This window comes from Canis lupus, chromosome 8, assembly GCF_011100685.1.
Source record: "Canis lupus familiaris isolate Mischka breed German Shepherd chromosome 8, alternate assembly UU_Cfam_GSD_1.0, whole genome shotgun sequence".
Taxonomy (NCBI): Eukaryota; Metazoa; Chordata; class Mammalia; order Carnivora; family Canidae; genus Canis; species Canis lupus.
The window spans coordinates 48048016-48071778 of NC_049229.1; the positions used below are offsets into that span (position 1 = coordinate 48048016).

The 23763-nt window shown below is 51.3% G+C and overlaps 1 protein-coding gene across 1 annotated transcript in view; it reads right to left on the minus strand.

The window, feature by feature from the left end:
* Positions 1-23763, minus strand: part of LTBP2 (latent transforming growth factor beta binding protein 2) — a 101501-nt gene that overhangs the window by 73960 nt on the left and 3778 nt on the right. Inside the window, exons 2-3 of the mRNA XM_038545265.1 lie at positions 19608-19678; positions 4344-4593 (exon numbers count right to left, since the gene is read on the minus strand). Coding sequence (XP_038401193.1) covers positions 4344-4593; positions 19608-19678 — 321 coding nt within the window. The remainder of the gene's footprint in view (positions 1-4343; positions 4594-19607; positions 19679-23763) is intronic.

Genomic DNA, 23763 nt, shown 5'->3' on the forward strand with positions numbered 1-23763 from the left:
AGGGAGCGTGCCCTGATTTGATTACCCAGATGGGCCCAGCGTCATCACACAGGCCCTTGAAAGTGGAAGCAGAGGCTGAAGAGTCACTGAGAGATTCAGCCGAAGAAGGAAGCAGAGGCGGAGATTCAAAACATGAAGAATTCACATGCCATTGCTGGCTTGAAAGGTAGGAAGGCGGCCACAAGCCAAAGAGTATAGGTGGCTTCTAGACGCTAAGAACAGCCCTCAAGTGACAGATAGTAGGAAACAGAGACTCGGTCCTACAATAGCAAGGAACTGACTTCTGCCACCAACCTGAGTGAGCAAAAAACCCGATTCTTCCCTTAGATGCTCCAGGAACAGAGCCCCATTGACACCTTGACTTTCACCTGCGGAGACCCACCTCAGATGTTCGACCTATAGAGCTGTAGGATCACACACTTGCATTGTGTTAAGTGGCTCGTTTGTGGCAATTTGTTATGGCAGCCACAGGAAATGAACATAGTGGATAAAGACGTGGGGTGTGTGGAGAGGAGATCCAGGAGACAGAGAGAGAGAGAGACTGGGTGGGTAGAAAGAAGGTGGACTCCCTAGCTGCCTTCTGGGGGAGCAGCCCACTGGGAGCCATCACCATAGGGCCCGCAGCTGCCCAGACATCTCCCCCTACCAACCCCACTTAGCCTATTGTTGCCCAGGTAGTGAGCAAGCCTGCTAAGAAGGTGCTCAGGGCCCAGCCTCTAGGTCTTCAGGTCAGGCTAAGGAGCAAACTCATGTGCCTCCTATTCTGAGAAATGTTGCAACACTTCCCCTTGGCCCCCTGTCCCATAGAGCTGGTAAGAACGGTCCTGGTGAAACAAGTAAGCCAGCCAAACCCACTACTGGTCTACTGCAGGATCAGCTAGTCATGGCTCCCATGAGGCTTTTCTGGGCTCTGACAGCTCCCCACAGCAAGTCCATACACATATGCAGGCACCCCAGGCTTTTTGTCTGCTCTTTGCCACCCAAGATCCCCTAGCAAGAAGAAGCAGCTTGCTGATGGCTAAGACATTGAGGACTAACTCCTATCAGACACTGTTCTAGGTGCTCTATTCACATGGTCTCGGTTCATCCTTTCTGCAATCCTATGGCGGGGGTGGGGTGGGCGGTGGGGGGATGGGGGTTGGCGGGGGACGATTGACTCCAAAAACTTGCCTAATGTCACACAGCTGGTGACTAGTAAATCCAGAATTGGGCCCCCAGGAATATCTGAATCCAAAGCCCAGGCTGGACCCTCACTATTCAAGATGTGGTCCATGAACCAGCTGCATCAGTGCCACCTGAGAGATGCTCTCCCCAGCCCTGCAGAATCAGCAGCTGCATGTCAGCAAGTTCCGGGGTGATGCCCATGCTGATTGCAGTTTGAGAAGCACTGGTATAAAGCAGGTTTTCAGGGCTGGCCAGTCCCAGGTTGTTGTAACCACCCTGCCCTCAACCTCTTAAGGCTTGTCCCCGGCTGCCTGGCTCTTGCTCCTCAGGTGGGGCAGATCCTCTGCCCAGCCTTGGGGCAGAAGCCTGGACCTGGGTCTCAGAGGGAGTCTCCAGGCCCCTGGAGCCAGCCCAGGCCACAGCTGGACAACATCAATCCTTGTCTGGCTCTCCTTAGGGCGTGCTGCTGCGGCTGCCCGAGACTCTCCTGGCCCCTCCCTCTCGACTTCCTTCTGGAATACAAGTCTCTTGGCCTCTGTCTAGTGCTTTCTTGAAGGGAGTCTCTGGTCATCACCAATCCTTGCAGTGTCTCCCCTCCTTAAGTATGTTGGGGGCCCCCCTCTGGCTTCTAAAATGCCCCCTGCTTCATGTCACTCCCTCTATCTAGACACCAAGGGCCTGTGCGAGTTGCCATCGGGAAAGAGGCCAACGGCTGTTTGGGGAACCTAGCCAAGCTCACAGGAAATGTCTGACACCACCAGGCAAGCGGGATTTGGCCTCTCAAAGCAAAACACAGCTGGGCCGACAGCGGGCCACTCGGACTTTCCCAGATTTCATGGCACTGAGGTCCCAGGGCAAAGACAGACGGGGTGGCTCGGAGGCGGCAGCACGTTCACAACATCACAGTAGCCCCTGGCCAGGGAGCCTGTGAAGCTGGAAGAGGATGTCTCTGCTGTGGGCCACTGACCTCACTGTGGGCCCTCACCCTCCGCTGCCTCTTGCACACACAAATCCTTTGCCAGGGGATGGAAGGCTCACGGCTCAAACAGCTCCACCTCCGTTCCTCTCGGCCTCCTCTCTCCCCAGCATCAGGTCTCGTCCATTCATTCATTTAGCTTTCATAAGCTGAGCACCTCATGAGCCAAGCACGGTGTTAGTTAAGTACCAAGGATGTCTTCACGAAAGAGCAGGACACAGTCCCTACTCTCCAGGACGAACAGACCACCCCAAGGCAGAGTAGGATGTACTCCCCCAGGGAAGCGCAGAGCCTCCCCTCTTCCTGTACTCAGGGCAACACAGGGGCTGGTGCTCTTGGCTCTGGGCACAGGGTGAGGGTTCGGTGGTGGGGGCCCCCTTTCTTAGGTAACCATTCAGTTTGGGCCCAGTGAAGCAAATGCTTATTAAGCCCCTTCTATAAGCTAAGACTGTGGGAGGAATTCTGGGGAGATCCAAAGGGTGCAAGACAGTATCTGTCTGCCAGGGCCCAGGCCACACAGTCTGATTGCAGACACAGGGCACAGATCCACAGGGTATGCACTGCAGGGGGTCAGAGAGCTAGGTGGAAGTGGCCAGGGAGCTTTTTGGAGAAGGTGGTACTGGGCCTTAAAGAAGAAGAGGAGTGGGCTGAGCTGGGAAGATGGGGCAGGGGATGTTAAACAGCTTTGACTCAAGGGTGCAAGGGACAGAATGACCTGCCAAGCAACCATCCCCCATACTCACTTGTGTGCATACATGGGGGCTCCATGCATTCTAAAATGCATGAATCCTACAAGCCAAAGAGCGTTTGCAGAGGAATGTCAGGCTGGAAGCACTCTGCTCCCATTGTGCCCTGGCCTGACTCTGGAGCTGGTACCTCTGGTGTTCTTCCAGGGGCCTTCACATCAGGCCCAGCCACCTGGACCAACAGCTGGGACCAATCGTAACAAGGCTCAGGCCCTGCCCACCTGCTCACAGCCAATCCCAGGCCATCCACCCTGCCCCCCGAGTTGTCTACCTAGCCTTGAGCTCTGCCCCTCTCTCTGCCTCAGCATTCCAAGGCCTTGGCCAAAAGGTTTGGTTCTTCTGGTTTTGATTTGGATCTCCCTAGACCTCAACCAGAGTCCATCCTTCTCCTCCTTGTGCTTCTGGCTACCCTTGCAAACTACCTGCTTGGGTGTTAGGTGCTCTGGGACCCCACCTTCCTCAGACCCTGGTGGCCCCCTGCTTCAGAGTTGTGGGATAATCTCAGGCTCCTTTCCCTTCTCTCCTGAGCTTTCTGGCTGGGGTCCTGATCTTGAGGCCAGCCTCCTCTCCCTGGTTCTCCTGGCCTCCCAGAGGACAAATCCTTTTTCCCCTTAGTTCAGCAAGACAAGGTTGCAACATTTCAGAAAGAACATCTTAAGTAGGAAGCGAATGGAAAAACTAGCCTGAAAAACCAAAAGGAAAACACAGCCCCCTAGAAATGGACCAGTTTACAAAGTTCAGATTTCCTGTCCAGAGCTAGAAAAAGTCTAGCCAGGTTGGCTGGCAAGCAGGCCAGGGAATCCTGCCCATGCACATTCCCCTCGCCCGCACTTTATTCTACACCCTCCCCCAACATGCTTCTTCTACTCTCTTCAAGGAGAGACATTAACTGCTGGGCAGTGAGCGAACCGAAGGGCTTCTTCGGACAGAGGGGTCCTTTCTGCATGGACCACAGGCAGAGGTGGGGGAGGAAAACGTTTATAAAGAGCTTACTATGTGCCAGCCACTGTTCTAAGCACTTTCTTTCTATTAACTAACTTAATCCTTACAATTCCAAGCTTGTGATTATCATCATTGTCCCCACCTCCCTGTGCGAAATCAGAGAGGTGAATAACTTGTCCGAGGCCACCCAGCCAAAAAGTGGCCTCGAGAGGATTCAAAACTAGAGGGGCCAGGTTTATGCCCTCCTCAGCTTTCTCCTAAGACCTGGAGAGTAGAGACTCCACCTCCCACCTTCCCTGGCTACCCCAGCCTGGCAAAGCCTGTGCCAACCCCAACACTCATTTCCTGCTCACGGCCCCTCTGTTCAGGGCAGAGAAAGGGGAGGAGAGCAGAGAGGAAGAAGGATAATTCTGGTCTTCTCCACCATGGTCTTCACCAAATGGTCCTAAAGAAGAAGCCCCTCTAGAGGCAGACTGTGCCCCTGAACCCAAGGTCCTATTAAGGAGGGGACTTACCTGACCAGTGGCAGCTGTGATGCCAGGGACCGTGTTCTGGGGGTCGTGGTGCTTTCTCTGGCTGCACTGTTCCTTCGCAGGTTGGGTGATCCCTCAGCTGAGCGTCGGGGTGCTGGCCTTGAGTTCTGGGGGTCGAATTCCTCCTCAGGAATGACTTCCTCACAACGGGCTCCACGGAAGCCAGAGCGGCACACACAGAGCTGGGGCCGGCTGCAGGATCCCCTGTTCTGGCAGGGTGGCTGGCACACAGCTGGAGACACATGGAGAGGGATGAGAGGAGGACGGGCAGGGGTGGGGGGTGGCCCTGACACCTTCTTGCCAGGAGGGTCACTGCTTTGTGCTGCTTGGCCTCCCCCACTCAAGCAGGAAGCCTGACTCTGGCTTCAGAAAGCTCCCTGGGGGGGGCCCTGGGTGGCTCAGTGGTTGAGTGTCTGCCTTCAGCTCAGGTCGTTATCTTAGGATCCTGGGATCAAGTTCCACATCAGGCTCACTGCAGGGAGCCTGCTTCTCCCTCTGCCTATGTCTCTGCCTCTCTCTCTGTGTCTCTCATGAATAAATAAAAATAAAAATCTTAAAAAAAGAAAGAAAGAAAGAAAGAAAGAAAGAAAGAAAGAAAGAAAGAAAGAAAGAAAGAAAGAAAGCTCCCTGGGCCCATGTACTGCCCGTCCCCTCAACCCTCAGGTCCCCAGGGTGAGGTTACCCTGTCATCTCCGAATAGCCAATCAGGGACTGAATGACCAAAGGTGTGCAGCACTCTCAGCAGGACACCTGATATTGTATTGCATGCCTGTGCTCACTTTTAGCTGTCTGCCTCTCCTCCGAGCCTGAAAGTCCCAGGGAGGGAGGCATTTTGTTTTCTTTTCTCCTGCCACCCTAGAACTTGGAATAGAGACTGTCACAGAGTAGATTCTCAGTAAAGAATGAAGGAAGGAAGGAAGGAAGGAAGGAAGGAAGGAAGGAAGGAAGGAAGGAAGGAAGGAAGGAAGGAAGGAAGGAGTTTCTCTCATGGGAGAGGTGCAAACCCAGCCTGAAAGTCAGGGGGTAGGGGCTGAGTTGTTGGGGGTTTTCTGTCTTCTGTGAGCTGCATGGTCTTGATCTCACTGAGCTCTGATTTCTTCATGAATCATGTGAGGGCAGGCTGAGGAGCTTGGGGACATTCTCGAGGTCTCTCAAAGTCATCTTCAGCCTTGACAGTCCCTCCTCTTCTTCCTCTTTGGAGAGCATCTGCTCTCAAGCTCCCACCTTCCTGAGCATGTGGTAGACTCTGGGATCAGCCTGGGGGCAAGATGCAGTTGGAACTGGGCACCTTCCTCCAAGCTGGTGCTATGCAGCAGCCACGGGCCACCAGAGCCGTGACTTTTCGCTGCCATTCCTCACCCTGCAAAATCTGGAGCCTCCTCCAGTGACGAGCAGCCATGGGAGAGAGAGTCACGTGCAGAGGCATACACTGGGTGCAGGTCCCTGGACCCCCAACCCAGGACCTCCTCTGGGGTATAAGGAGGAACCCAGGAAAGCATGGTCAGGGTCATCCTGGACCCTCTAAACCCAAAGTCCCCTCCAACTGTCACTCATTTGTTCAACAAACATTTGCCGAGCCCCTACTGTGTACTAGGCACTGGGGATGATGTCTTTGCCCCACATGGAGCTTGCAGTCCAGTGGGGGAGACCAAAAGAAAATAAGAAATAGCATCAAGTTGCTTCCAGGCAGTATCTCAGGCTGTGAAGACAATTAAACAAGGTGATGCAGTGGCTCACCCTTGACGTTAGATGGGGAGGACAGGCCTCTCTGAAAAGAAGGGTCCAACTGGTACAAAGGAGGTGGACAGGTGAAGGTCTGGGCAGAGCCTTCCAGGCAGAGGGATGGGCACGTGCAAATCTCTGGGAGCTGGAGGGAACATGGCATGTTCGAGGAGTTACCAGAGGCCCAGGGGGGCTGGGGTCTGATGACAGGGGGAAGCATGCAAGGCCAGGGAAACAGGCAGATCATCCAGACCCTCGTGGGCCTCAGTTATCCTAAGTGCATTTGTAAAATCCCAGGCACCGCTACACGGACCAGAGCCTGGGATTTCCTGAGCTGTACTTTCCCCTCTGAGAACAGGCCTGGAGTCCAAATCAGGGGCCAGTCTGAAGAAATCTCTCCAAAATTCCACTTGGCCCATGCCACCTCCTTCTTGGAGACACTCACTGGCTCCTGGGTGCCTCCAGGATTCAAGTGCATAGACTAGCACTGAACACCTCCCTTGTCTGATCCCCCTCTAACAATAAATCCCTCTAAGTCAACCTACTGCAGCCAGACTGGCCTGTGGGTGTGGCTCTCTTCTGTCTGCCTATGTGTGCACTGTGTCCCATCCCTGGCACTCTTTCTCATTCCTCTCCACTTACCTAAGTCGTCCTATCCCTTCAAGTCCTCCTGCCCATCCCTGATGACCTCCTCCAGCAGTGTGCCCTTCTCTGAGCAATGAGGACCTGCACTCACTGGGTAAGCCCCAAGTGCTGCAGTCAGTGATGGGTTTTCCACTATGTGGCTAATTCCCCAGTTACTATGATCGGCCCCTGCAACTGCCCCTTGTACCTCTTTGCATCCTTAGCTCCCGGTATATGCCTAACAATGACACCAGCACTGCTATTTATTTTTTTTTTTGGCAGCTACTCTCTATGGAGTGCTTATACTATGCAGGCACTGTACTTCGCGTTACTACCTCATTTAACCCTCATGACAATCCTCTGTAGCAAGTGTGGTTACGATTCTCATTTTACAAACAATGCCTCAAGCTCAGAGAGGTTAGAAACTTGCCTGAGGTCACCCAGCCAGTCAGTGGTGGGTCTAGGATTCGAATCCAGGTCTGTTTGACTGCAAAGCCCAGGGTCTTTGCTCCCCGCTGCCTCCCAGCAGGGCTGGTATGGCCCTTCCTCCCTACCATTTCTGAACCTTGACTTGGAGCTGATGATGAAACAAAGGGATCTGTTGGCTTCAAGTCAGCCACCCAATGTACCTTTGCAGGTGGTAGAGACTGTAGGATCCCATCCCTCTCCTAAGCCCACACAGGAAATCTTAGATGACGATGGCCCATGTTTACCAACTCATGCATTCATTCAGTGAGCATTCACAGAACATTCACTAGGTATGAGGCCTGTAGGAGAAGACCCCTCTTTTAAAAAGTATATTATCTCACAGGGAAGCCAGGACATACGTCATGTGATAAGTGTCAGCCAGTGCCTCTAACCCAGGCTGAGGCAAGGAGAAAGGAAAGTCAGGGTAGGCTTCCTGAAGGAGGTGATGCTGATCAAAGACACCAAGGATGAGTTGATTGGGCATCATGTCGATCATCTTCAGGGGAGAGTAGGGGAAATAACAGGTCTCACTTCAGGATTCTATGATCTGGATCCTGATGCCAGAGCATTTTCCTCAGTGCCTTGGCATCACTTCCTGGCAGGGCCCAGTTCTCCAGATAAACAGACCATGTCAGAGAATTGTCCCCTTGAGCGCTTCCCCAAACACAAAGTGCCACAATGGCAGGATTTGAGCCTTCTGCCTGGCTGCCACTCCATCTGCCCAAGCCAACTTGGCCCTCACCTGACCATCCACCGGGCCCCATCACCACCACCAGAGACTAGCCTGGTAGGCAAACCATTGGCCAATGAACACTGGGAAAGCAGGTTAGCCCAGGGCAGGTCTTGGCCCTCCTTTAGTCTTGGGAGGAAGTAAAAAGGGAAGGCCTGAATGGTTTCCCATGAACACTGCATGACTCCTAGTCTCTCAGACCAGGGTTGGCAAACTTTGGTTGGTACAATGAACAGCTGATGGAAAATGGGTATTTGGGGGAAATCATAAAAATAGTATTTACATATGTATGTAATACCATGGTAAATGAAAGTTCTAAAAGGCTTCTAAACCAGCCAGATCTGTTGATGGAAAAAAATCTGCTTGGGAAGATAACCTTTCTGGATCAACCATTTATGAAATTGCGCAGAGGCCAGATGTGCCAAGGAAGATCCTCCAACAAGCGTCAGGTTTTCAGAGGTTTTGAGCCAGCTCTCATTGACTCCATCTGCATCCTATCTTGAGTTGTTGTACAGGGAACCACTTGACATCCTCACTAAAGCGGTCATGCTTTTGTCCTGAGCCAAGTGTTTGCATCGTGGGATTGGAGCATAAACTCCTCTCTTCAGTCTGCGCTATCCCAAAAAGTCATCCCCAAATGGCTCAAAGTGGTGGCTCCTACTGTCTATCTGTCAAAGGGTACATTCTTATGACAGTTTTTACTGGTCTGCCATAAAATAAAGAAAATAGTTTCCTGGGTTTTTTTGTAATGCTATATTTCCCCTTTAAAAAGTGTCTTTTCTACCTTTTTTTTTATGTTTTTAAATTAGAAGTGCTGGAAAACGGTAATTTGTATTTCTAAACATACTCACTTGGCAAAATGAAAAGCTGCCTACTGTACTTTGCCTACTGTACTGTGGTGTTTGGGGATATTTTACTGGTACATGAAATCCAAAAGTTTGGGACCCTTTGGCCATAGTGGTAGTGGTCATTTGTCCTCTGGTTGAAAGGAAACTGAAGCAAGACATTCCTGTCAAACGGGCCCAGATTTCAGAATTGAAGTTTCAGAGAGGAAACCATCCGAGTCAAAATGGCCAATGGCAGGGGCTGTTGCATAAAGCAAAAGAGGAAATGCTGGGGGCCCCTGGGAGAGGCAGTTCCTTGCAGCACTGTGAGAATTTTAAGAGAGAAAACTCTCAGCCCTGGTCGGCTGGGAGGTCTCCATGTTTTGTTCTTAGAGCCCCATCTCTCCCATTTTCTCTCGAGAACCGAGATCATGCCCTATACTTGAGAAATCAGCCCAGAATGGGGTATTATATGGCTTTATGAGGATTCATTGATTGATGATGGGTAAAGGGTTGTTGAGCAGGATGCCCCATGTCCATGCTGAGCCATGGAGGGCACACCTGCACACACCCCTCCCCCGGCCAGGGGCCATATCCTCAGACAACAGCAAACGAGGCCGTGTCAGCCTTCCTGTGCTCCCTCGCCAATGCCAGTCCTTAGCCATTCATAATTTAGGCTTCTCCTGAACCCTTGCTTTTCCACACTCTCCTGGCACTCTCTTCTTCACTGAGGATTGGACATATGGAAAGTTTCAGCCTTGGGAGTTCAGCTCTGTGCAGTTAGCAGGATGCCAAAAGAGAGGGGAATAAAAAGAAAATTTTCTAAGTTGCTTTGAAAGTAAGCAATAGAAGACATCGTTCCCTCCAACCCCCCACCTTCTGGCTATGCCCCTTCTACCTTCCCTCGGCTCCAAACAGCCAAACAGAGATTTGCTCAGATTTTCCACACAAACCCCTGCCTCTGGGAGGAGACCAAACTCAGAACGGGCAGGCCCAGAGGGATTCTGGAAATACCTCTCACCGTGTGGCCTGCTCCTACCATCCGCTCAGAGCCTCTGTGATCAGCTACTTGGTAGCAGAAAGAACATGAGGCTGGTTTGACCCGAGCTCAGGCACATCCCTGCCGTGTGACATTGGGCTGGTGCCTCAGTTATCTCATCGCACTCTCTAAGGCTGTGCTGTGCACAATAGTCTAATGCTGCAGCCACAAGCTATAGGCAGCTATTTAAAATGAAATTGAGGGGTGCCTGGTGGCTCTGTGGTTGAGCGTTTGCCTTTGGCTCAGGTTGTGACCCCGGGGTCCTGGGATTGAGTCCTGCATCAGGATTCCTCTGCTTATGTCTCTGCCTCTCTGTGTGTCTCCCATGAATAAATACATAAAATCTTTAAAAAAATAAATAAAATGAAATTAAAATCAAACAAAATGTAAAATTCAGTTTCTCACAGTAGGCACATTTCCAGTGCTTGTAGCCACATGTGGCTCATGGCTACCATGTTGAACAACAAGATATAGACCATTTCCAACATCACAGAAAATTCTATTGGATTGCACTGCAAAGCTTAAAGAAAAACCACCATATATCGCCTAGTGGCAGAGGCAAGATGGCTTCTGGACTTCTCTTCCACAACTCTTCTCCTAGGGAAAGGCAAAAGTCAGTACAGGCCCTGGTTAAAGGGAGGGACCAAGCCCTGCAGTGCAGAGGCAGGGCTCCTTTTCAGGTGTCACCAGCTCTTTCTCCAGGGGGGCACCCCGAGACACCTTCCCCCTCCATCTATGACCTATGAGATGAGCACTGACTTCATGATGGGTCCTGTAACCTTGTGCCTTGCTCTAAGGCCTCTAGTACCATCCCCTCTTGCCTGGAAGATGAACCTTAGCTCCAGATCAGACTCTCTGATCACCCCCACACCTGAAACTCAGCTCTTCCCTAGATTAAATCTCCATATTTCCTAAAATCTATGTCAGTGGAACACCAAGAATCTACCCACTGAGTCACCAATCCCTCCCTGAGGATGGGGCCCTATGCCTTTCCACACCCAGAGGCCTTGGTAGACAGGACAGTCTCCTACCCATCCTCAGTATTTACCTCAGCCTTTGCCTTGTGCACCCTACCTTAGGCCTCTACCCAGCGGTTTTGGTTTGCCCTGAAATTCTCTTACAGGGGGTGAGGTGTCTACTTATGCCTTGAGCAGTTTCTCTACAGCCTTGACCTTTGGTTTCCACAGAAAGGAACCCCGATGTCAGAGATCCCTGAGGCCAAGGAAATCCCTGTCTGGTCTCCACACACGTGTCTTCAGAATCCACCCGGGGACCTGTCCCCTCCAGATGCGGGCTCTGCCCAGGGGCTGTGTCTCTGGGCCCCAACCTCCCAACCTCGTCTCTGAGCCCCCCGCTGGCTGTGGGAAAAGTCAGGTCCTCAAGGACTTGCCCTGCTCCTGCCACAGCTGTGCTGGGCCTGCAGCTCAGGACGGCTGGAAACGGCACCGGGGCTCAGGGGCCAGCCAAGCACCCAGCTCCAAAATAGCAGTTGTGTTCACATAAAAGCCTCTAATGAGAGAAAGATGCCGTTTCTTGGCCCCTCGTGCACTCTCTGCAGACGCCGTCTGGCAGGCCAAGTGGGCCTCTACCGTTTGGCGGCCAGAGGGGAGGAAGGGGGTGTGAGTCAGACCTTGGCCCCCAGCCCCTGAGCATGGACCGCCCTGCTAATTGCATTAACAAATGCCACAACACTGGGCCAGTCGGGGGGCCGGGGAGGCCGGAGGCCAAGGGCACAGAGCAGTCCCAATTCCCACCGGCTCCAGCAGGCATGAGGAGGGAGACCATGGGGCAGGGCTTGTGGCCCACGGCTGAGGCCTGGGTGTGTCTCCAACTCCTGCCCGAAAGCAGAAGAGTTCTCCAGCTATCCCCACAGCCCGGGGGGCCTTGTCTGGGAAGAGGCAGGGCTTAGGAGGCCTCAGTGCCAGAGGGGCCTCTAGAGATGCGAGAAGGATGGGATGGGGTCCCGGGACAGCCTCCATCAGGGATGAGCCCAGGCACCAGCCTTTTCTAGGGGAGCAGCTCTAGGGCATGGAAGACAGTTCTGTGGCAGACACAAAGCCACCAAGCCCCTTCTGCGACAGCCCCAGGTCCCTGCGCAGGCCCTGGGAAGGTCAGGAGAGGGGGAATACACCACTCCCACTTCACAACTCAACCGAGGCCAGGACAGAGCATGGAAGAGAAAACAACCTTGCAGCCAGAGAGTCCTGTGTTTAAATTCTGTGTGATTTTGGGCAAGTCTCTTTACCTCTGTGAGCCTCAGTGTCATCTAGAAAACCAGCATGTGTCCAACATTTACTCTTTACCTAGGATAATAAGCAAGACAGACACTGTCCTTTTCTTCATGGAGCTTCCAACTTAGAAAGATGGTCACAGAGCAAGCAAACAAATAAGTAGAAGCACCGAAATTGAGATATGAGTTGTGGAGGGAGAAAAATCAAGGGGCTAGAATCCAGAATAACAAGGCTGGTGTGGGGAAGCCCTGAAGGAGTGGCTGGGGGTGCTCCTCTGAGGGGGGAGCTTGAAACAGAGATGGGAAAGATGACAAAGAGCCGGCCGCATAAAGAGAGGAGGGAAAGCAAACAGAGTAGCCTGTGCCAGAGCCTGGAGGCAGCGTATTCCAGAACCCCAGGCTGGATTGGGTGGGTAAGGGGGATCTGGGAGATGAGGCTGGGTGGGCAGGAGAGAGCAGAGATGTGTTATGATATGATGTATGGAGAAAGAACCAGAGAGTGGGGAGAGCAGGCAGCGGGCTATAGGTATCACCCAGGAGCTCATACTGGAGCCTTGGACTAGAGAGGCAGCCAGAGAAGCAGGGAGCAGACTCCTAGGAGATTTAGGAAGGTGAAACAAAGAGGAAGATCCTGGTGAGGAAGGTGTCGCGGATGGCCCCCAGATGTCTGACTCGAGCATTCAGGTAGATGGGGATGCCTTTTTTTTATTTTTTAAGATTTTATTTATTTATTCATGGAAGACACACAGAGAGAGAGAGAGAGAGAGAGAGAGAGAGAGACAGACAGAGACACAGGCAGAAGAAGCAGGCTCCATGCAGGGAGCACGATGTGGGACTTGATCCCGGGTCTCCAGGATCACACCCTGGGCTGAAGGCGGCGCTAAACCACTGAGCCACCGGGCTGCTCAGGGTAACACCTGGGCAGGCGAGCTGGCATAGAGGGAGGGAAACTTTAGACAAGTTTTGGGTGGGGATGTCTGGGGAACATCAAGAGCAGACATTGAGTAGGAATCAGGATGAAGGAGTCTGGAGGTCAGAGGAGAAGTCTGGCTGAAGATATATATTAATCTGGGTGTCGTTAGCCCGGAGACAATGCTTCTATCCATGGAAATACTTTAGATCATTCCAGGTGTGGTATGGCAAGAAAGAAGAGGACCCAGGACTCAGTCCTGGGAAACCTATGTTTAGTCATTGGGTAGAGGACCATCAGCAGCTAGGGACACAGGAGGGGGCACACAGTAGAGAATCACACCATGACTCACCAAGGGCCAGGGGGGTGGGGGCTGACATGTTTAGTGTGGTCCCTGGCACAGAGTGTGGCTGTTATTAATATTGTTGTGTGTTAATTGACAGTTAACAGTGCCTACGAGTGCTCAGTGATAGGGGGCAACTAATGCTTGACTTGGCTCCCACTGTCCCCCTCTTTGTGTGGGAGATTTGGAAGATCTGCAGAAAGTCTTGGGGGAAGCCCAACATTAAGATGTTGGGTAGAAGAGGAGATGCCAGCCAAGGAGGTGAGGAGGGGATGGAGGAAGGAAATTGTTAGGCCACCCATGTGATCCTGCACCTACTCAGCCATTCACCAAACCTGTGCTAAGTAGGCACTCTCCTGGTATCAACAGGACACAGCACCTGGCTTCAGGATCCCCTGGGTAAGAACATCTCCTAAATACTTATTTGAATAAAGAGCCTTGGGGACATAGCCTGTTCACCAGGAGAATCTCAGGTACCCATACGTGGTGGGGAGAGAGATGATGGTCTCTTACTAGGACTTTACCCTTCATGTTAGTTGGGTCTCCACTGAGGTCATGTGATTATTCCCCTTAACTACCTCTCACCTTGCTCTTCTCCACTCCCTGCCAACTACTCATAAGATGAGTCTCATAAGACTCTCATAAGATGGTTCTTCCAGGGACAAACCACACAGAGCCTCCAGACCCTGGCTCCTGGAAGTTCCTAACCAGTCAGTGAAAATCCCACCCCTGCCGTGATACTTCTCTCTAACGTTTGCTCAGCATTTACCATTATGAGTCCCTGGGCTAACTTCTTTACATGTAATCATTTCTCTTTATTCTTATAACCACAAGGGGTGCTATTCTTATCTCCATTTGGCATATGGAGAAACTGAGGCTAAGAGCAGTTGAGCAGCTTGCCTGAGATCACCATGCTACTAAGTGATGGAGGAAGGGTTTGTACCCAAGGAGTCTGGCTCCAGATTGGGGCTCTTACCCACCTGGCCATAGTTTTGCCCTGTGGGATGAAGTCATTACAGAGATGGGATGAGTAAGGCCACATTAAGGGTGTGTTAGGGGAAATAGGGTCCTCATTGCACTATGTGGACCAGAATAAAAGCCACCATACACACAGAGGCTCTGGACCAAGAAGGGAGGAACAGATGCCAAGTCACACACCAGGATCTCCAGAGTTTTCTGGAAGAGCTGAGAGAAGTGAGGCAGCAGACGGGGACTTCTCAGCACAGTCCTGGGATAGGCCCTGTACTATTCAGTACATGCTTACTGAGCTTTTCCTTGTGTCCAATGAGCACTTGCCACGACTGTCCCTTCCCTCAGCATCAAGGCCAAACATGTATGGAGCACAGAGAACAGGCCAGCTCTTGAACTAAACATTTAACCGGAGTTATCTCAGTTGTCTCTTACAACTCTGTGATGTAGAGACTAACATTAGACACATTTCACAGGGGAGGAAATTGAGGCACAGAGAGCATAGTAAGCACCCTGCCCACGGCCATATGGCTAAGTGGTGGAGCTTGCCTTTAAACCCAGGTAAGTCAGCACAATCTCCAGGGTGTGGATTAAAATGATGGCTAAATTTACCATGTGCCAGGTTCTCTATTCAGACTTGCCCATTTATCTGGAGCACGAGCCCTGTACTCCAGAGCCAGGCTACCTGGATTCTTATCCAGGCTCTGCTGATTCCTGGATGCATGACTTGGATAAAGAGTTAACCTCATTTGTAAAGGGGGAGAAAGATCAAATCTAGCTTATGGAATCATGAGGATGAAAAATTAACAATATAAAGTCTTGAATAGTACCAGACCATGGTAATAGCTAAAGTGTTATTATTATTAATCCTCAAAAACAACACTATAGAGATAGTTATACCCATTTTATGGATGAGGCTCTATGGTAGAAGGGGACCAGTCTCTTGCCTGAAAACACAGAGCTGGGATTCAGATCCACAACTCCTTGGATTTACCAGAATCCCAAACATATGCTCTTTTTTTTTTTTTTAAGATGTTATCCATTTACTCATGAGAGACACAGAGAGAGAGAGAGAGAGGCAGAGACACAGGCAGAGGGAGAAGCAGGCTCCATGCCAGGAGCCCGACGTGGGACTCGATCTCGGGACTCTAGGATCACACCCTGGGCCAAAGGCAGGCACTAAACTGCTGAGCCACCCAGGGATCCCCCCCAAACACATGCTATTAACCTCAAGCATGTGTTTGGTGGTGGTTACGGTGGGGGAACCCACCTACCCCCTCCTCTACAGCCACGGGACACCCTCTGCCCTGCCCAGAATAATCTCAGCCTCTAGGCCTCTGTGCTAAAATAAAAGGAGAATTCAAAGAATTCTTCAAACCTTCTTCCCCAGTGTGAGCCTTCAGAAGTCCCCAAAGCTTGTGTGTGTGTGTGTTGGGGTGACAATGGGGGCGAGCCAGTCTGGGAAAGCTGGACAGTCTTCCAAAAGCCCTAACTATAAACAGGATCCAGTCAGCCCACACTCTCCAGCGCTCTCCCTCAGGAAGGACCTCAGGCAGGCCCCCAGCAGCTGCCTCCACAAATATATAAACATATAAATCCTGTGGCAGAGCTGGCAAGGCCACAGAAGGGAGGGCAGATACTAAGACCAGAGGAAGCGAAGAGAGTCCAACGTCTGACCTTGCCAGGGTGGAGTGAGGAGTTGGGGTTCCACCAATGACCACTGGGGTGGCTCCCAGAGGTCCAAGGACTGGACAAGGACGAAGGGGCCCGCCAGGCAGACAGACTAGTAGGTCCCAGCAACCCAGGGTTCTGTGAGAGGTGGCTAGAGGGGGCTGAGGGGTGGCCTGAAGGGCAGGGGGGCAAGGGCTATCCCTCCATGCCCATGAGCAGTGGGTCGGACCCACAGATTTCTGGCAGATACTACAAGGCCAACTGAGTCTCCCCATGGTTCTAGGGCTGGACTTCATTCTTGGCTGTGGGGGTAGGTCACACACCCCTCCTTGTCAACCCCCCTCTCCTCCTGGCCAAGGAGACACCCCACATGTGTGAAAGTGCTAGGAAAGAGTCCTGAGCATTCTCCGAGTGTTGGCACTCTTGGCTCCGGCCAGGAGGGCAGCTGTGGGGAGGGGGAAGGAAGATACTAACCACGGGGCGGGGAGTGGGGGAGGCAGGAGAGCCAGCTGACAGGGTGTGGAGCCAAGAGCCCCACATTCTCCACAGCCAACACCCCACCGCCCACGTGGTTCTCGTTAGGCTCTTTAGCAGCAAAATAGCAACAAGCAAACAGCATCAGGCCCAGCTAATTAGCACACAGCCCTTCAGTGGCCAAGCCAACTTCAAGTGGGGAAGGCTAATGCCCACTGGCAATTCCTCCGGGAGAGCTGCCAGCCTGCGTGCCAGGGTCGGGGGGGATGACCCGGGGAACAGCAGGGCGAGAGGACCGGGAGAGAAATACGGGGGCTGAGGACTCCCAGGCTGGAGTGGGATTTGGCAGCACACTGGAGCATTCCCAGGCTGGGGCACGGGGGTACACACACACATGTTGGTTCTGACAGTATGCAGATTCACCCAACTTTGAGTTTCCAGTGTCAAAACCCCAGTTTGGCAGAGACTAACATGGGGAGAACCATGAATGATGAGTTAGGAAATCAAGAACCTCCAGGGCCCCAGGGCCCGAGGGCCGGGAGCCAGGTCCTTGCCCAGAGCCCTGCAGCTGGTGAGGAGCCCACCCCCTCTGAAGGCCACCGTGGTCCAGCTTCAATTCAAATCTCAGCCACCCTCTCTGCCAAGTTCACTGAAACATACCAACCCTCCTCCCCATCTCCAACCCCCAATCCGTCCCCAGGCCTCCAGAGTGCCCCAAGGCTACTCAAAGTGTGGTCCCTGAACCAGCAGCAGCCGCCGCCTCTGAGGGCTTGTTAGAAACTCGGACTCTCCTGTCCCACCCCAGACCTGCTAAATCCAAATCTGTGCTTTAAATTAGATCCCAGAGGAGTCGTGGGAACACCCAGATTTGAGATAGGGCCCCCAAGGCAGATCTTCCTATGACCGACCAAACTCTGCTCAGTAGCTCTGCTCTTTAGTGCTGGCTAGAATTGCCTGCTGGGCTTTAAAAATATACCAGCGCCCAGGCTCCAGCTCCCAACTTCAGGGCTTCTCTGAGCACGAAACCACCTGGCTACCCACAAGCCTGGCTTCTCTGCCCAGGGGAACTGTTGATTTTGAGTCTTTGATCCCCTCCAGTGAGTTTGTGACCATAAGCAAGCCACTCGAGGCACACTGTCTTCATCTTTATCATTTTGAAGGATAAGTGTCTTTCCCTCATCTCTGCCACCAGCCACAGAGGGCCTGTCCTCTGAGAGCTCAACTAATCCAGGCTCCCTGAAAAGGAAAGAATTTTCAGGGGGAAAGATCTGCTTTGCTGTATGTTTCTGGGTTTAGGGTTTTGGTTTCTCTACCTTGGAGACCCTTAGAGAGACCCAAGATTCTGCTTTAGTTTCACCGTCAGGCTGGGAGAGGGTCAGGGCCATGGGGTTTGAAGCAGAACCAAGAGCTTGGTGAGTCAGCATCTCCATCTCCACAGAAAAAGAAGCATCCCCATCTTGTCCCCATCTCATCCCCATTGCAGGAGGCGTCAGAATCAGAGCTGAGGGCGTCCATCAGGGCTGGGAGCACCACAGGTTTCGTCATATATCCAGACCATTAGCTGTGAAACCCTCACACTGGCTAGGGCCTGGGGCTTGTCGTTGGAAAATAAGGGGTTCTGGTGAGACCAGTCTTCACAGCCAGGCAGGAGTCTTCATAGCCCAGCAGAAGGTAGCAGCAGGGACGGTCAGGCGGGGCTCCTGGGCCAGCCATAAAGGTCTAGGGAGCTGACGAGGGCTCAGGAGGGGAGCCCTGGAGTGAGAAGGAGAAAGAGCCAGTATCTCTTTTCACCTGTGAGGATTCCAAATTCTAGAAGGCCCCGGCTCACCCAGGGTTGGGAGCGAACAAACCCTCACAGGGAAGAGTATGGGATTCAGAAATCAAAATGCCTGATCCAGCCCCAGCTCTAGGGCTTAGAGTACTGTTAACTTGGCCATGTTTCCTAATCAACCCAAGACGCAGCTTCCTTTTCTGTAAGTGGGAATGATTACTAAATACCCACTCTGTAGGATTCCTGAGAGGCTTGATGATGTACATGAAGAGCTTAGCACAATGGTGGGCACAGAGCAAATGCTCAGCTGTCAACTACTAGTAGTAGCAGTAATGGTAGTAGTGGTAATGGTAGGAGTAGCCATTCCTAGGTCACAGGTGTAGAAAGTGAGCCCTGGAAAGATAAGGTAAGAGATCTGGCAGCAGGGTATAGTGATTAAGAAGAGGGACCCTGGGGACACCTGGGTGGCTCAGCGGTTTGGCACCTGCCTTTGGCCCAGGGCATGATCCTGGGGTCCTGGGATCGAGTCCTGCATTGGGCTCCCTGCATGGAGCCTGCTTCTCTCTCTGCCTGTGTCTCTGCCTCTCTCTCTGTGTCTCTCATGAATAAATAAATAAAATCTTAAAAAAAAAAATAAAATAAAATCTTTATAAAAAAAAAAAAAAAGAAGAAGAGGGATCCTGGAGTCAGATGACCTGGGTTCAAATCCTACCATTTCCAGGCCATGTGACCTGTCTGTGCCTCAGTTTCCTTCTTTGCCAAATGGATAGTGGTACTCCCTGCCCCATAGGCCATGTAAAGTGGACTTTGCATAAAATGAGTGCTGCATAGGCATTGGCTGTTGTCACTGCATCTGCCCCATGAGTGGAGGCTTGGGCATGGAGGCCCTGGCTCTTCCTGTCTCCTGCTCCTTGGTTTCCACATAACTAAGATGACTACTCTCTCTTTTCTCTCGCCTGGGCCAGGCTGCCAGCTTCAGAGTGGTCTAAAGGAAGACTGCTCCAGACATGGGATCAGAGCCTCATCTGATAGCCTCATCCTGGCAGGATGCCTGACAGAGCCCAGGACCAGTGGTGCCAGCGGCCAAGGCAGAGGTGCAATCCCACAGCACACAACGTGAATGGTGCCCCTAGCAATGTGCGATGCAGAGGTTCTGGAGCCAGGCATGTTCTGCAGACTACAGGTGAGTGTGGGCACCCAAGGGACCCTATGGACTGGGCAAGTGGGACACCGACATGGTTGGGCAGCAGGAGGGGAACTCAGGAAGCTTTGAAAACATGAGTGGGGACTTTTATTTGAGAGTTGTTTTCAGCTGGAGGCTTTTTGAAACCCTCTCCTATCCACTACCTGTTACCTCCATTCTGGAGAGGCAGACTGGGGAAGACACCTCTGCTCCAGGTCCCTGAGTTCCTGGGCTTGGCCAACCTCAAAGGAGAGAGGGGGAGAAGGGTGGGTGGGCAGAGGCACTCACGTTTGATACAGTGGTTGGTGCTGTTTGCTGTTGTCCATCCTGGGCAGCACTGTCCCCCGCAGACATTCCTCCTGTGGGGTCAGCAAAATGGGGTCAACACAAGGGTACTCAGAGTGGTACAATTTCCAGAGCTCCTTTGAGGGTCCCACCCTCTACAGGCAGGGCCCAGGGGAACCCTGCCGGACTGGCCAGGTCATCCTCCTTCTCTAGGGAGTCCATGTGGCCCAGGGGCAAGCACATTATGATCCCGTAGATCTAACCTTGAGTCCTGACTGTCATTCTCTGAGTGATCTTGGGAAACTTCACTCTCTGCATCAGTATGATGAGGTAATAATTCCTAATTGGGTTATTCTCATGATTGAATGAGAGAGAGAATACCTAACACAAAGAAGGCCCTCCCTGGGACAATTAATGACAGTGATCATACAAATGAGAAAAACGTTAAGTTCAGAGAGTTTCAGTGACTTGCCGAGGCTCAGCAATGAGCAAGTGCCAAAGCCAGATTCAAACCTGAGTTTGTCCACCTCTAAGTCATGGTCCAACCCTACACTGCCTCTCACCAAAAAATAAGCACCATGGTCCTTGGCCCAACAAAAGCTGGCTCTCTAAGGGAAGCTAGAAAACACACATAAAACAGCCTTAAGATATGCATCACCTGCCAGCAAATGCACACTGGAGGAGCCTTGGCCCTTGGGCAGGCTGGTGTGTGGTGCAGAGAGACCTGGGGTGAGAATTTCTATTTAAGAGGGGCTTAACCAAACTATGCAAAGAGCCAAGATGTCAGTTGACAGATGAATGGATAAAGAAGATGTGAGATATAAATACACACCATGGAATAATCCTCAGCCGTCAGAAAGGATGAATACCATTTACACTGATGTGGATGGAACCAGAGGGTATTATGCTGAGCAAAGTAAGCCAATCAGAGAAAGACAATGATCACATGGTTTTACTCATATGTGGAATATAAGAAACAGCACAGAGGATCATAGGGAAGGGAGGAAAAACTGAAGGGGAAGTCATCAGAGAGAGAGAAAAGCCATGAGAGACTCTTAACTCTGGGAAACAAACTGGGGGTTGCTGGGCAGGGGGAATGGAGTAATTAAGGAGGGCATGTGATGGGATGAGCCCCAGGTATGATATGCAACTGATGAATTACTGATCTCTACAACTGAAACTAATAAGGTACTGTATGTTAGCTAATTTAATTTAAGTTTTAAAAATCCTAAAAAATTCTAAATTTTAAATAAAGAGAGAGAGGCTTGAGGTGATGAGCTGGTAAGAAGATGAAACTGGGGACTTGAGTTAAGCTGCCTCTGCATAGTGCACACATTCCTTCTGTTTGGGCAGGGGAATGGAACTTACTTTATGGGGGCTAGTCCTTCCCCAGCTACTCCTTGGTGCCCGCACTGAGGGCCCCCACGGGAGATGCTGGTCTGTAGTAACTGCTGGGGTACTCACCCAACTCGCCCAGACTTCACTCTCAGGTATGTGGTGAGGCCCCTGTAGCACCAGCAGCTTTCACCAGCCTCGACTCACCATCTAAAGCCCCAAATCTCTGGACCCGGGTAACTTTTCTAGAAGTCTGGAGAAGGGCCTTCTGAGGGCCAGGGCCTGGGCCTGACCCTGGCTTTTTGTGGATCCCATTATTACCATCAGAGACTGTCTACTTGAGCACTCACTGAAACAGGGCAAGTCGGGCAGCAAAGTATGAGGCCGGAGGAGCAAGGTGCAGGACAGAGAAGGGGGCCCTTCCTGTAACCTCTGTGGACAGCAGAGTGAGCATCTGGTCTTGTTTACTAGTTCATTTGACATTTGAGTGGACCCCAAAGCTTGTGTGGTTTCTGGAGCCTGACAAAACATTCAAAATAAATTCCTGCAGCTTGGAAAAGCCGAAGCTCATTTTTAGTTCCATGGCCCAAAGTTGCGGGGAGCTGCCTCCCAGGGAGCTCCCAGAATGTCCTCCCAGCCAAAAGCTGTGCCATCCTGGCCACCTCGAAGCTTCTCTGGACGGCTGCCTTCTGCAGCTTCCTAGCTCTCATCAGGACCCAAGTCACTGGCTTCTGAGGAAGGGGCTGATCCTTATACCCAGGCTTTCTGAGGGTACACGCCAGTGGAAGGGGTGGGCATACGAGCCCTTGGGGGTACTGACAAGTCCTGTTAGAGGCCTACGAGGTCTTCAAAAGGAATCAGACTGCATGCATGCCCTGAGAGTTTTCTAAGAACTAGGGTCTGTTTGTGCCCAGATAGAACAGACTGAGGGGCCTCTTGGCTGGGAGGTCATGGCATGGATCCCAGCCCCAGGAGGCCTCCTGAGCCAGCTGTCACCCCAGATGCCCTCAGGACAGCTAACTATAGGAAGCAGCAGTGAGCCCTGCCCCACTGCCCTATGGTGGTAGAGTCTCAGGGCCCTCGGGAACATAGTGAGGCCTGGTCAGAGTCAAAGGCTGCCAGGAAGGAGCAGCCAGGCTGGGGCTGGAGGGGGCACTCAAGAGATTCAGGTACCCGAGGTGGAGAGAACTCTGAGAGTTTGTTCTAGGCCCCTATTAGAATCTTGGGCAGAGGCCCAGGGAAGTGGGAGATGACCATCAGCAGGCTCTGGCTAACTAGAGAGAGCAGCTAAGTCTGACTAGCGGAGACATATATGACTCAATGGTTCTGACTTCTTGGAAGGTACTACCATAAGATCAGAGGAGCCCAACCTTCCAGGTGACATCTCTCAGCAAACATCAGCTCAGGATCCAGCATCATGGTCCAAACCTTGGCACATCTGGCTAACAGCCTGGAACAGTTGCTGGTCCACCTAAGACCAATGTGATCATACTGGCCCTTCATTAAAAATCTTCCACAACTCTCTGTTGGCCTCTATGAAGCTGGCCAGGCCCCCACCTGCCCGTGCAGTCTAACTGTCCCTATAACCTGTCCCCTGTCTCCATGACCTTCCACAACCAAGGCTATGATCCTCCAATGCTACAAAATTTGTAGTCTTGCAATGGCACCACATAGGGTCCCATTTTGATGCTTTGCTTAAACTGCTCTCTGCCTTTCCTCTCTTTGCCAATTGAAATCCTTTCCTCTCTTTGCCAGTTGAAATCCTTTGCATACTCCAAGACTCCCAGATCAGATGTTACCTCCTTGGTGTAAACCTTCCCTGATATATGCTCAGCCTTCCCCATTCCCCATCCACTGCAATCATTTAGTACTGATTGTCTCAGGTCATTGGTCTTATGCGGCCCCATCTTGACTATATTGAGAATTCTTTCTTATTCCTCTTTGGGTCTAACACAATGCCTGACACGTGATATACATTTACTACTTCTTTGTTTCACTTAATCCACTGTTTCCCAAATAATGGATGAGCTACACCCAGGTTAGGAAAGGAAGTTTTAGGTTTCCACACCCATAGCATTCAACAATGCGACTCATGTGGTGAGAAAGTGATCCCCTTTTCAGTTATCTTTCTAGCCTGATTAGGTCAGTAAAAAAAAAAATCTGTCTGAGGTTGGGTCTCCATGCCAGGTCCTTCCCCCCAACACTTGCTAGTCTCTCTTTTCAATAGGAATAACAGACCAGAGGGTTGAGCTTCCTGATAGTGGTGTCTGAATAGAATTTGAGAACATTTTCTTTTCATTTCAATTTTCCTAAAATTATCTTCTTTTTATGACAAGTGGTACTATTTTCAACTATGATAGTGATACAAAGTGTCCTTGAAAAATGAATTTATTTGTGGAAAAATGAGCCAAGTACTGTTTGCAATAGCAAAAAAAAAAAAAAAAGTAAGTCATCTAAATGTTCAAAAACAGGAAAGTGGACAAACTGTGGTATATTCAGACAATGGCATAATATACCACAGTTAAAATGAATAAACATGGGCTGATTATATTAACATGGCTAAACTCAAAAATCTAAGGAGGAGGGGAGAAAGCAAACTGTTGGAAGCTGATACAGTATGGTATCACTTATCTGAGTTTAAAATATGCAAAACAATATTGTGTATTTTATGGAGGCATGCATCTGTAGTAACAGTGCAAAAACATACATTGGAATCATGAGTAAATCCAGGGTAGTGGTTAATTCTGGGGAGAGAGAGACAAATTTTTAGGGGGGTTTTCAACTAAAAATATCAAAAGCAAAATATGCCCAAGTATTAAGGTCT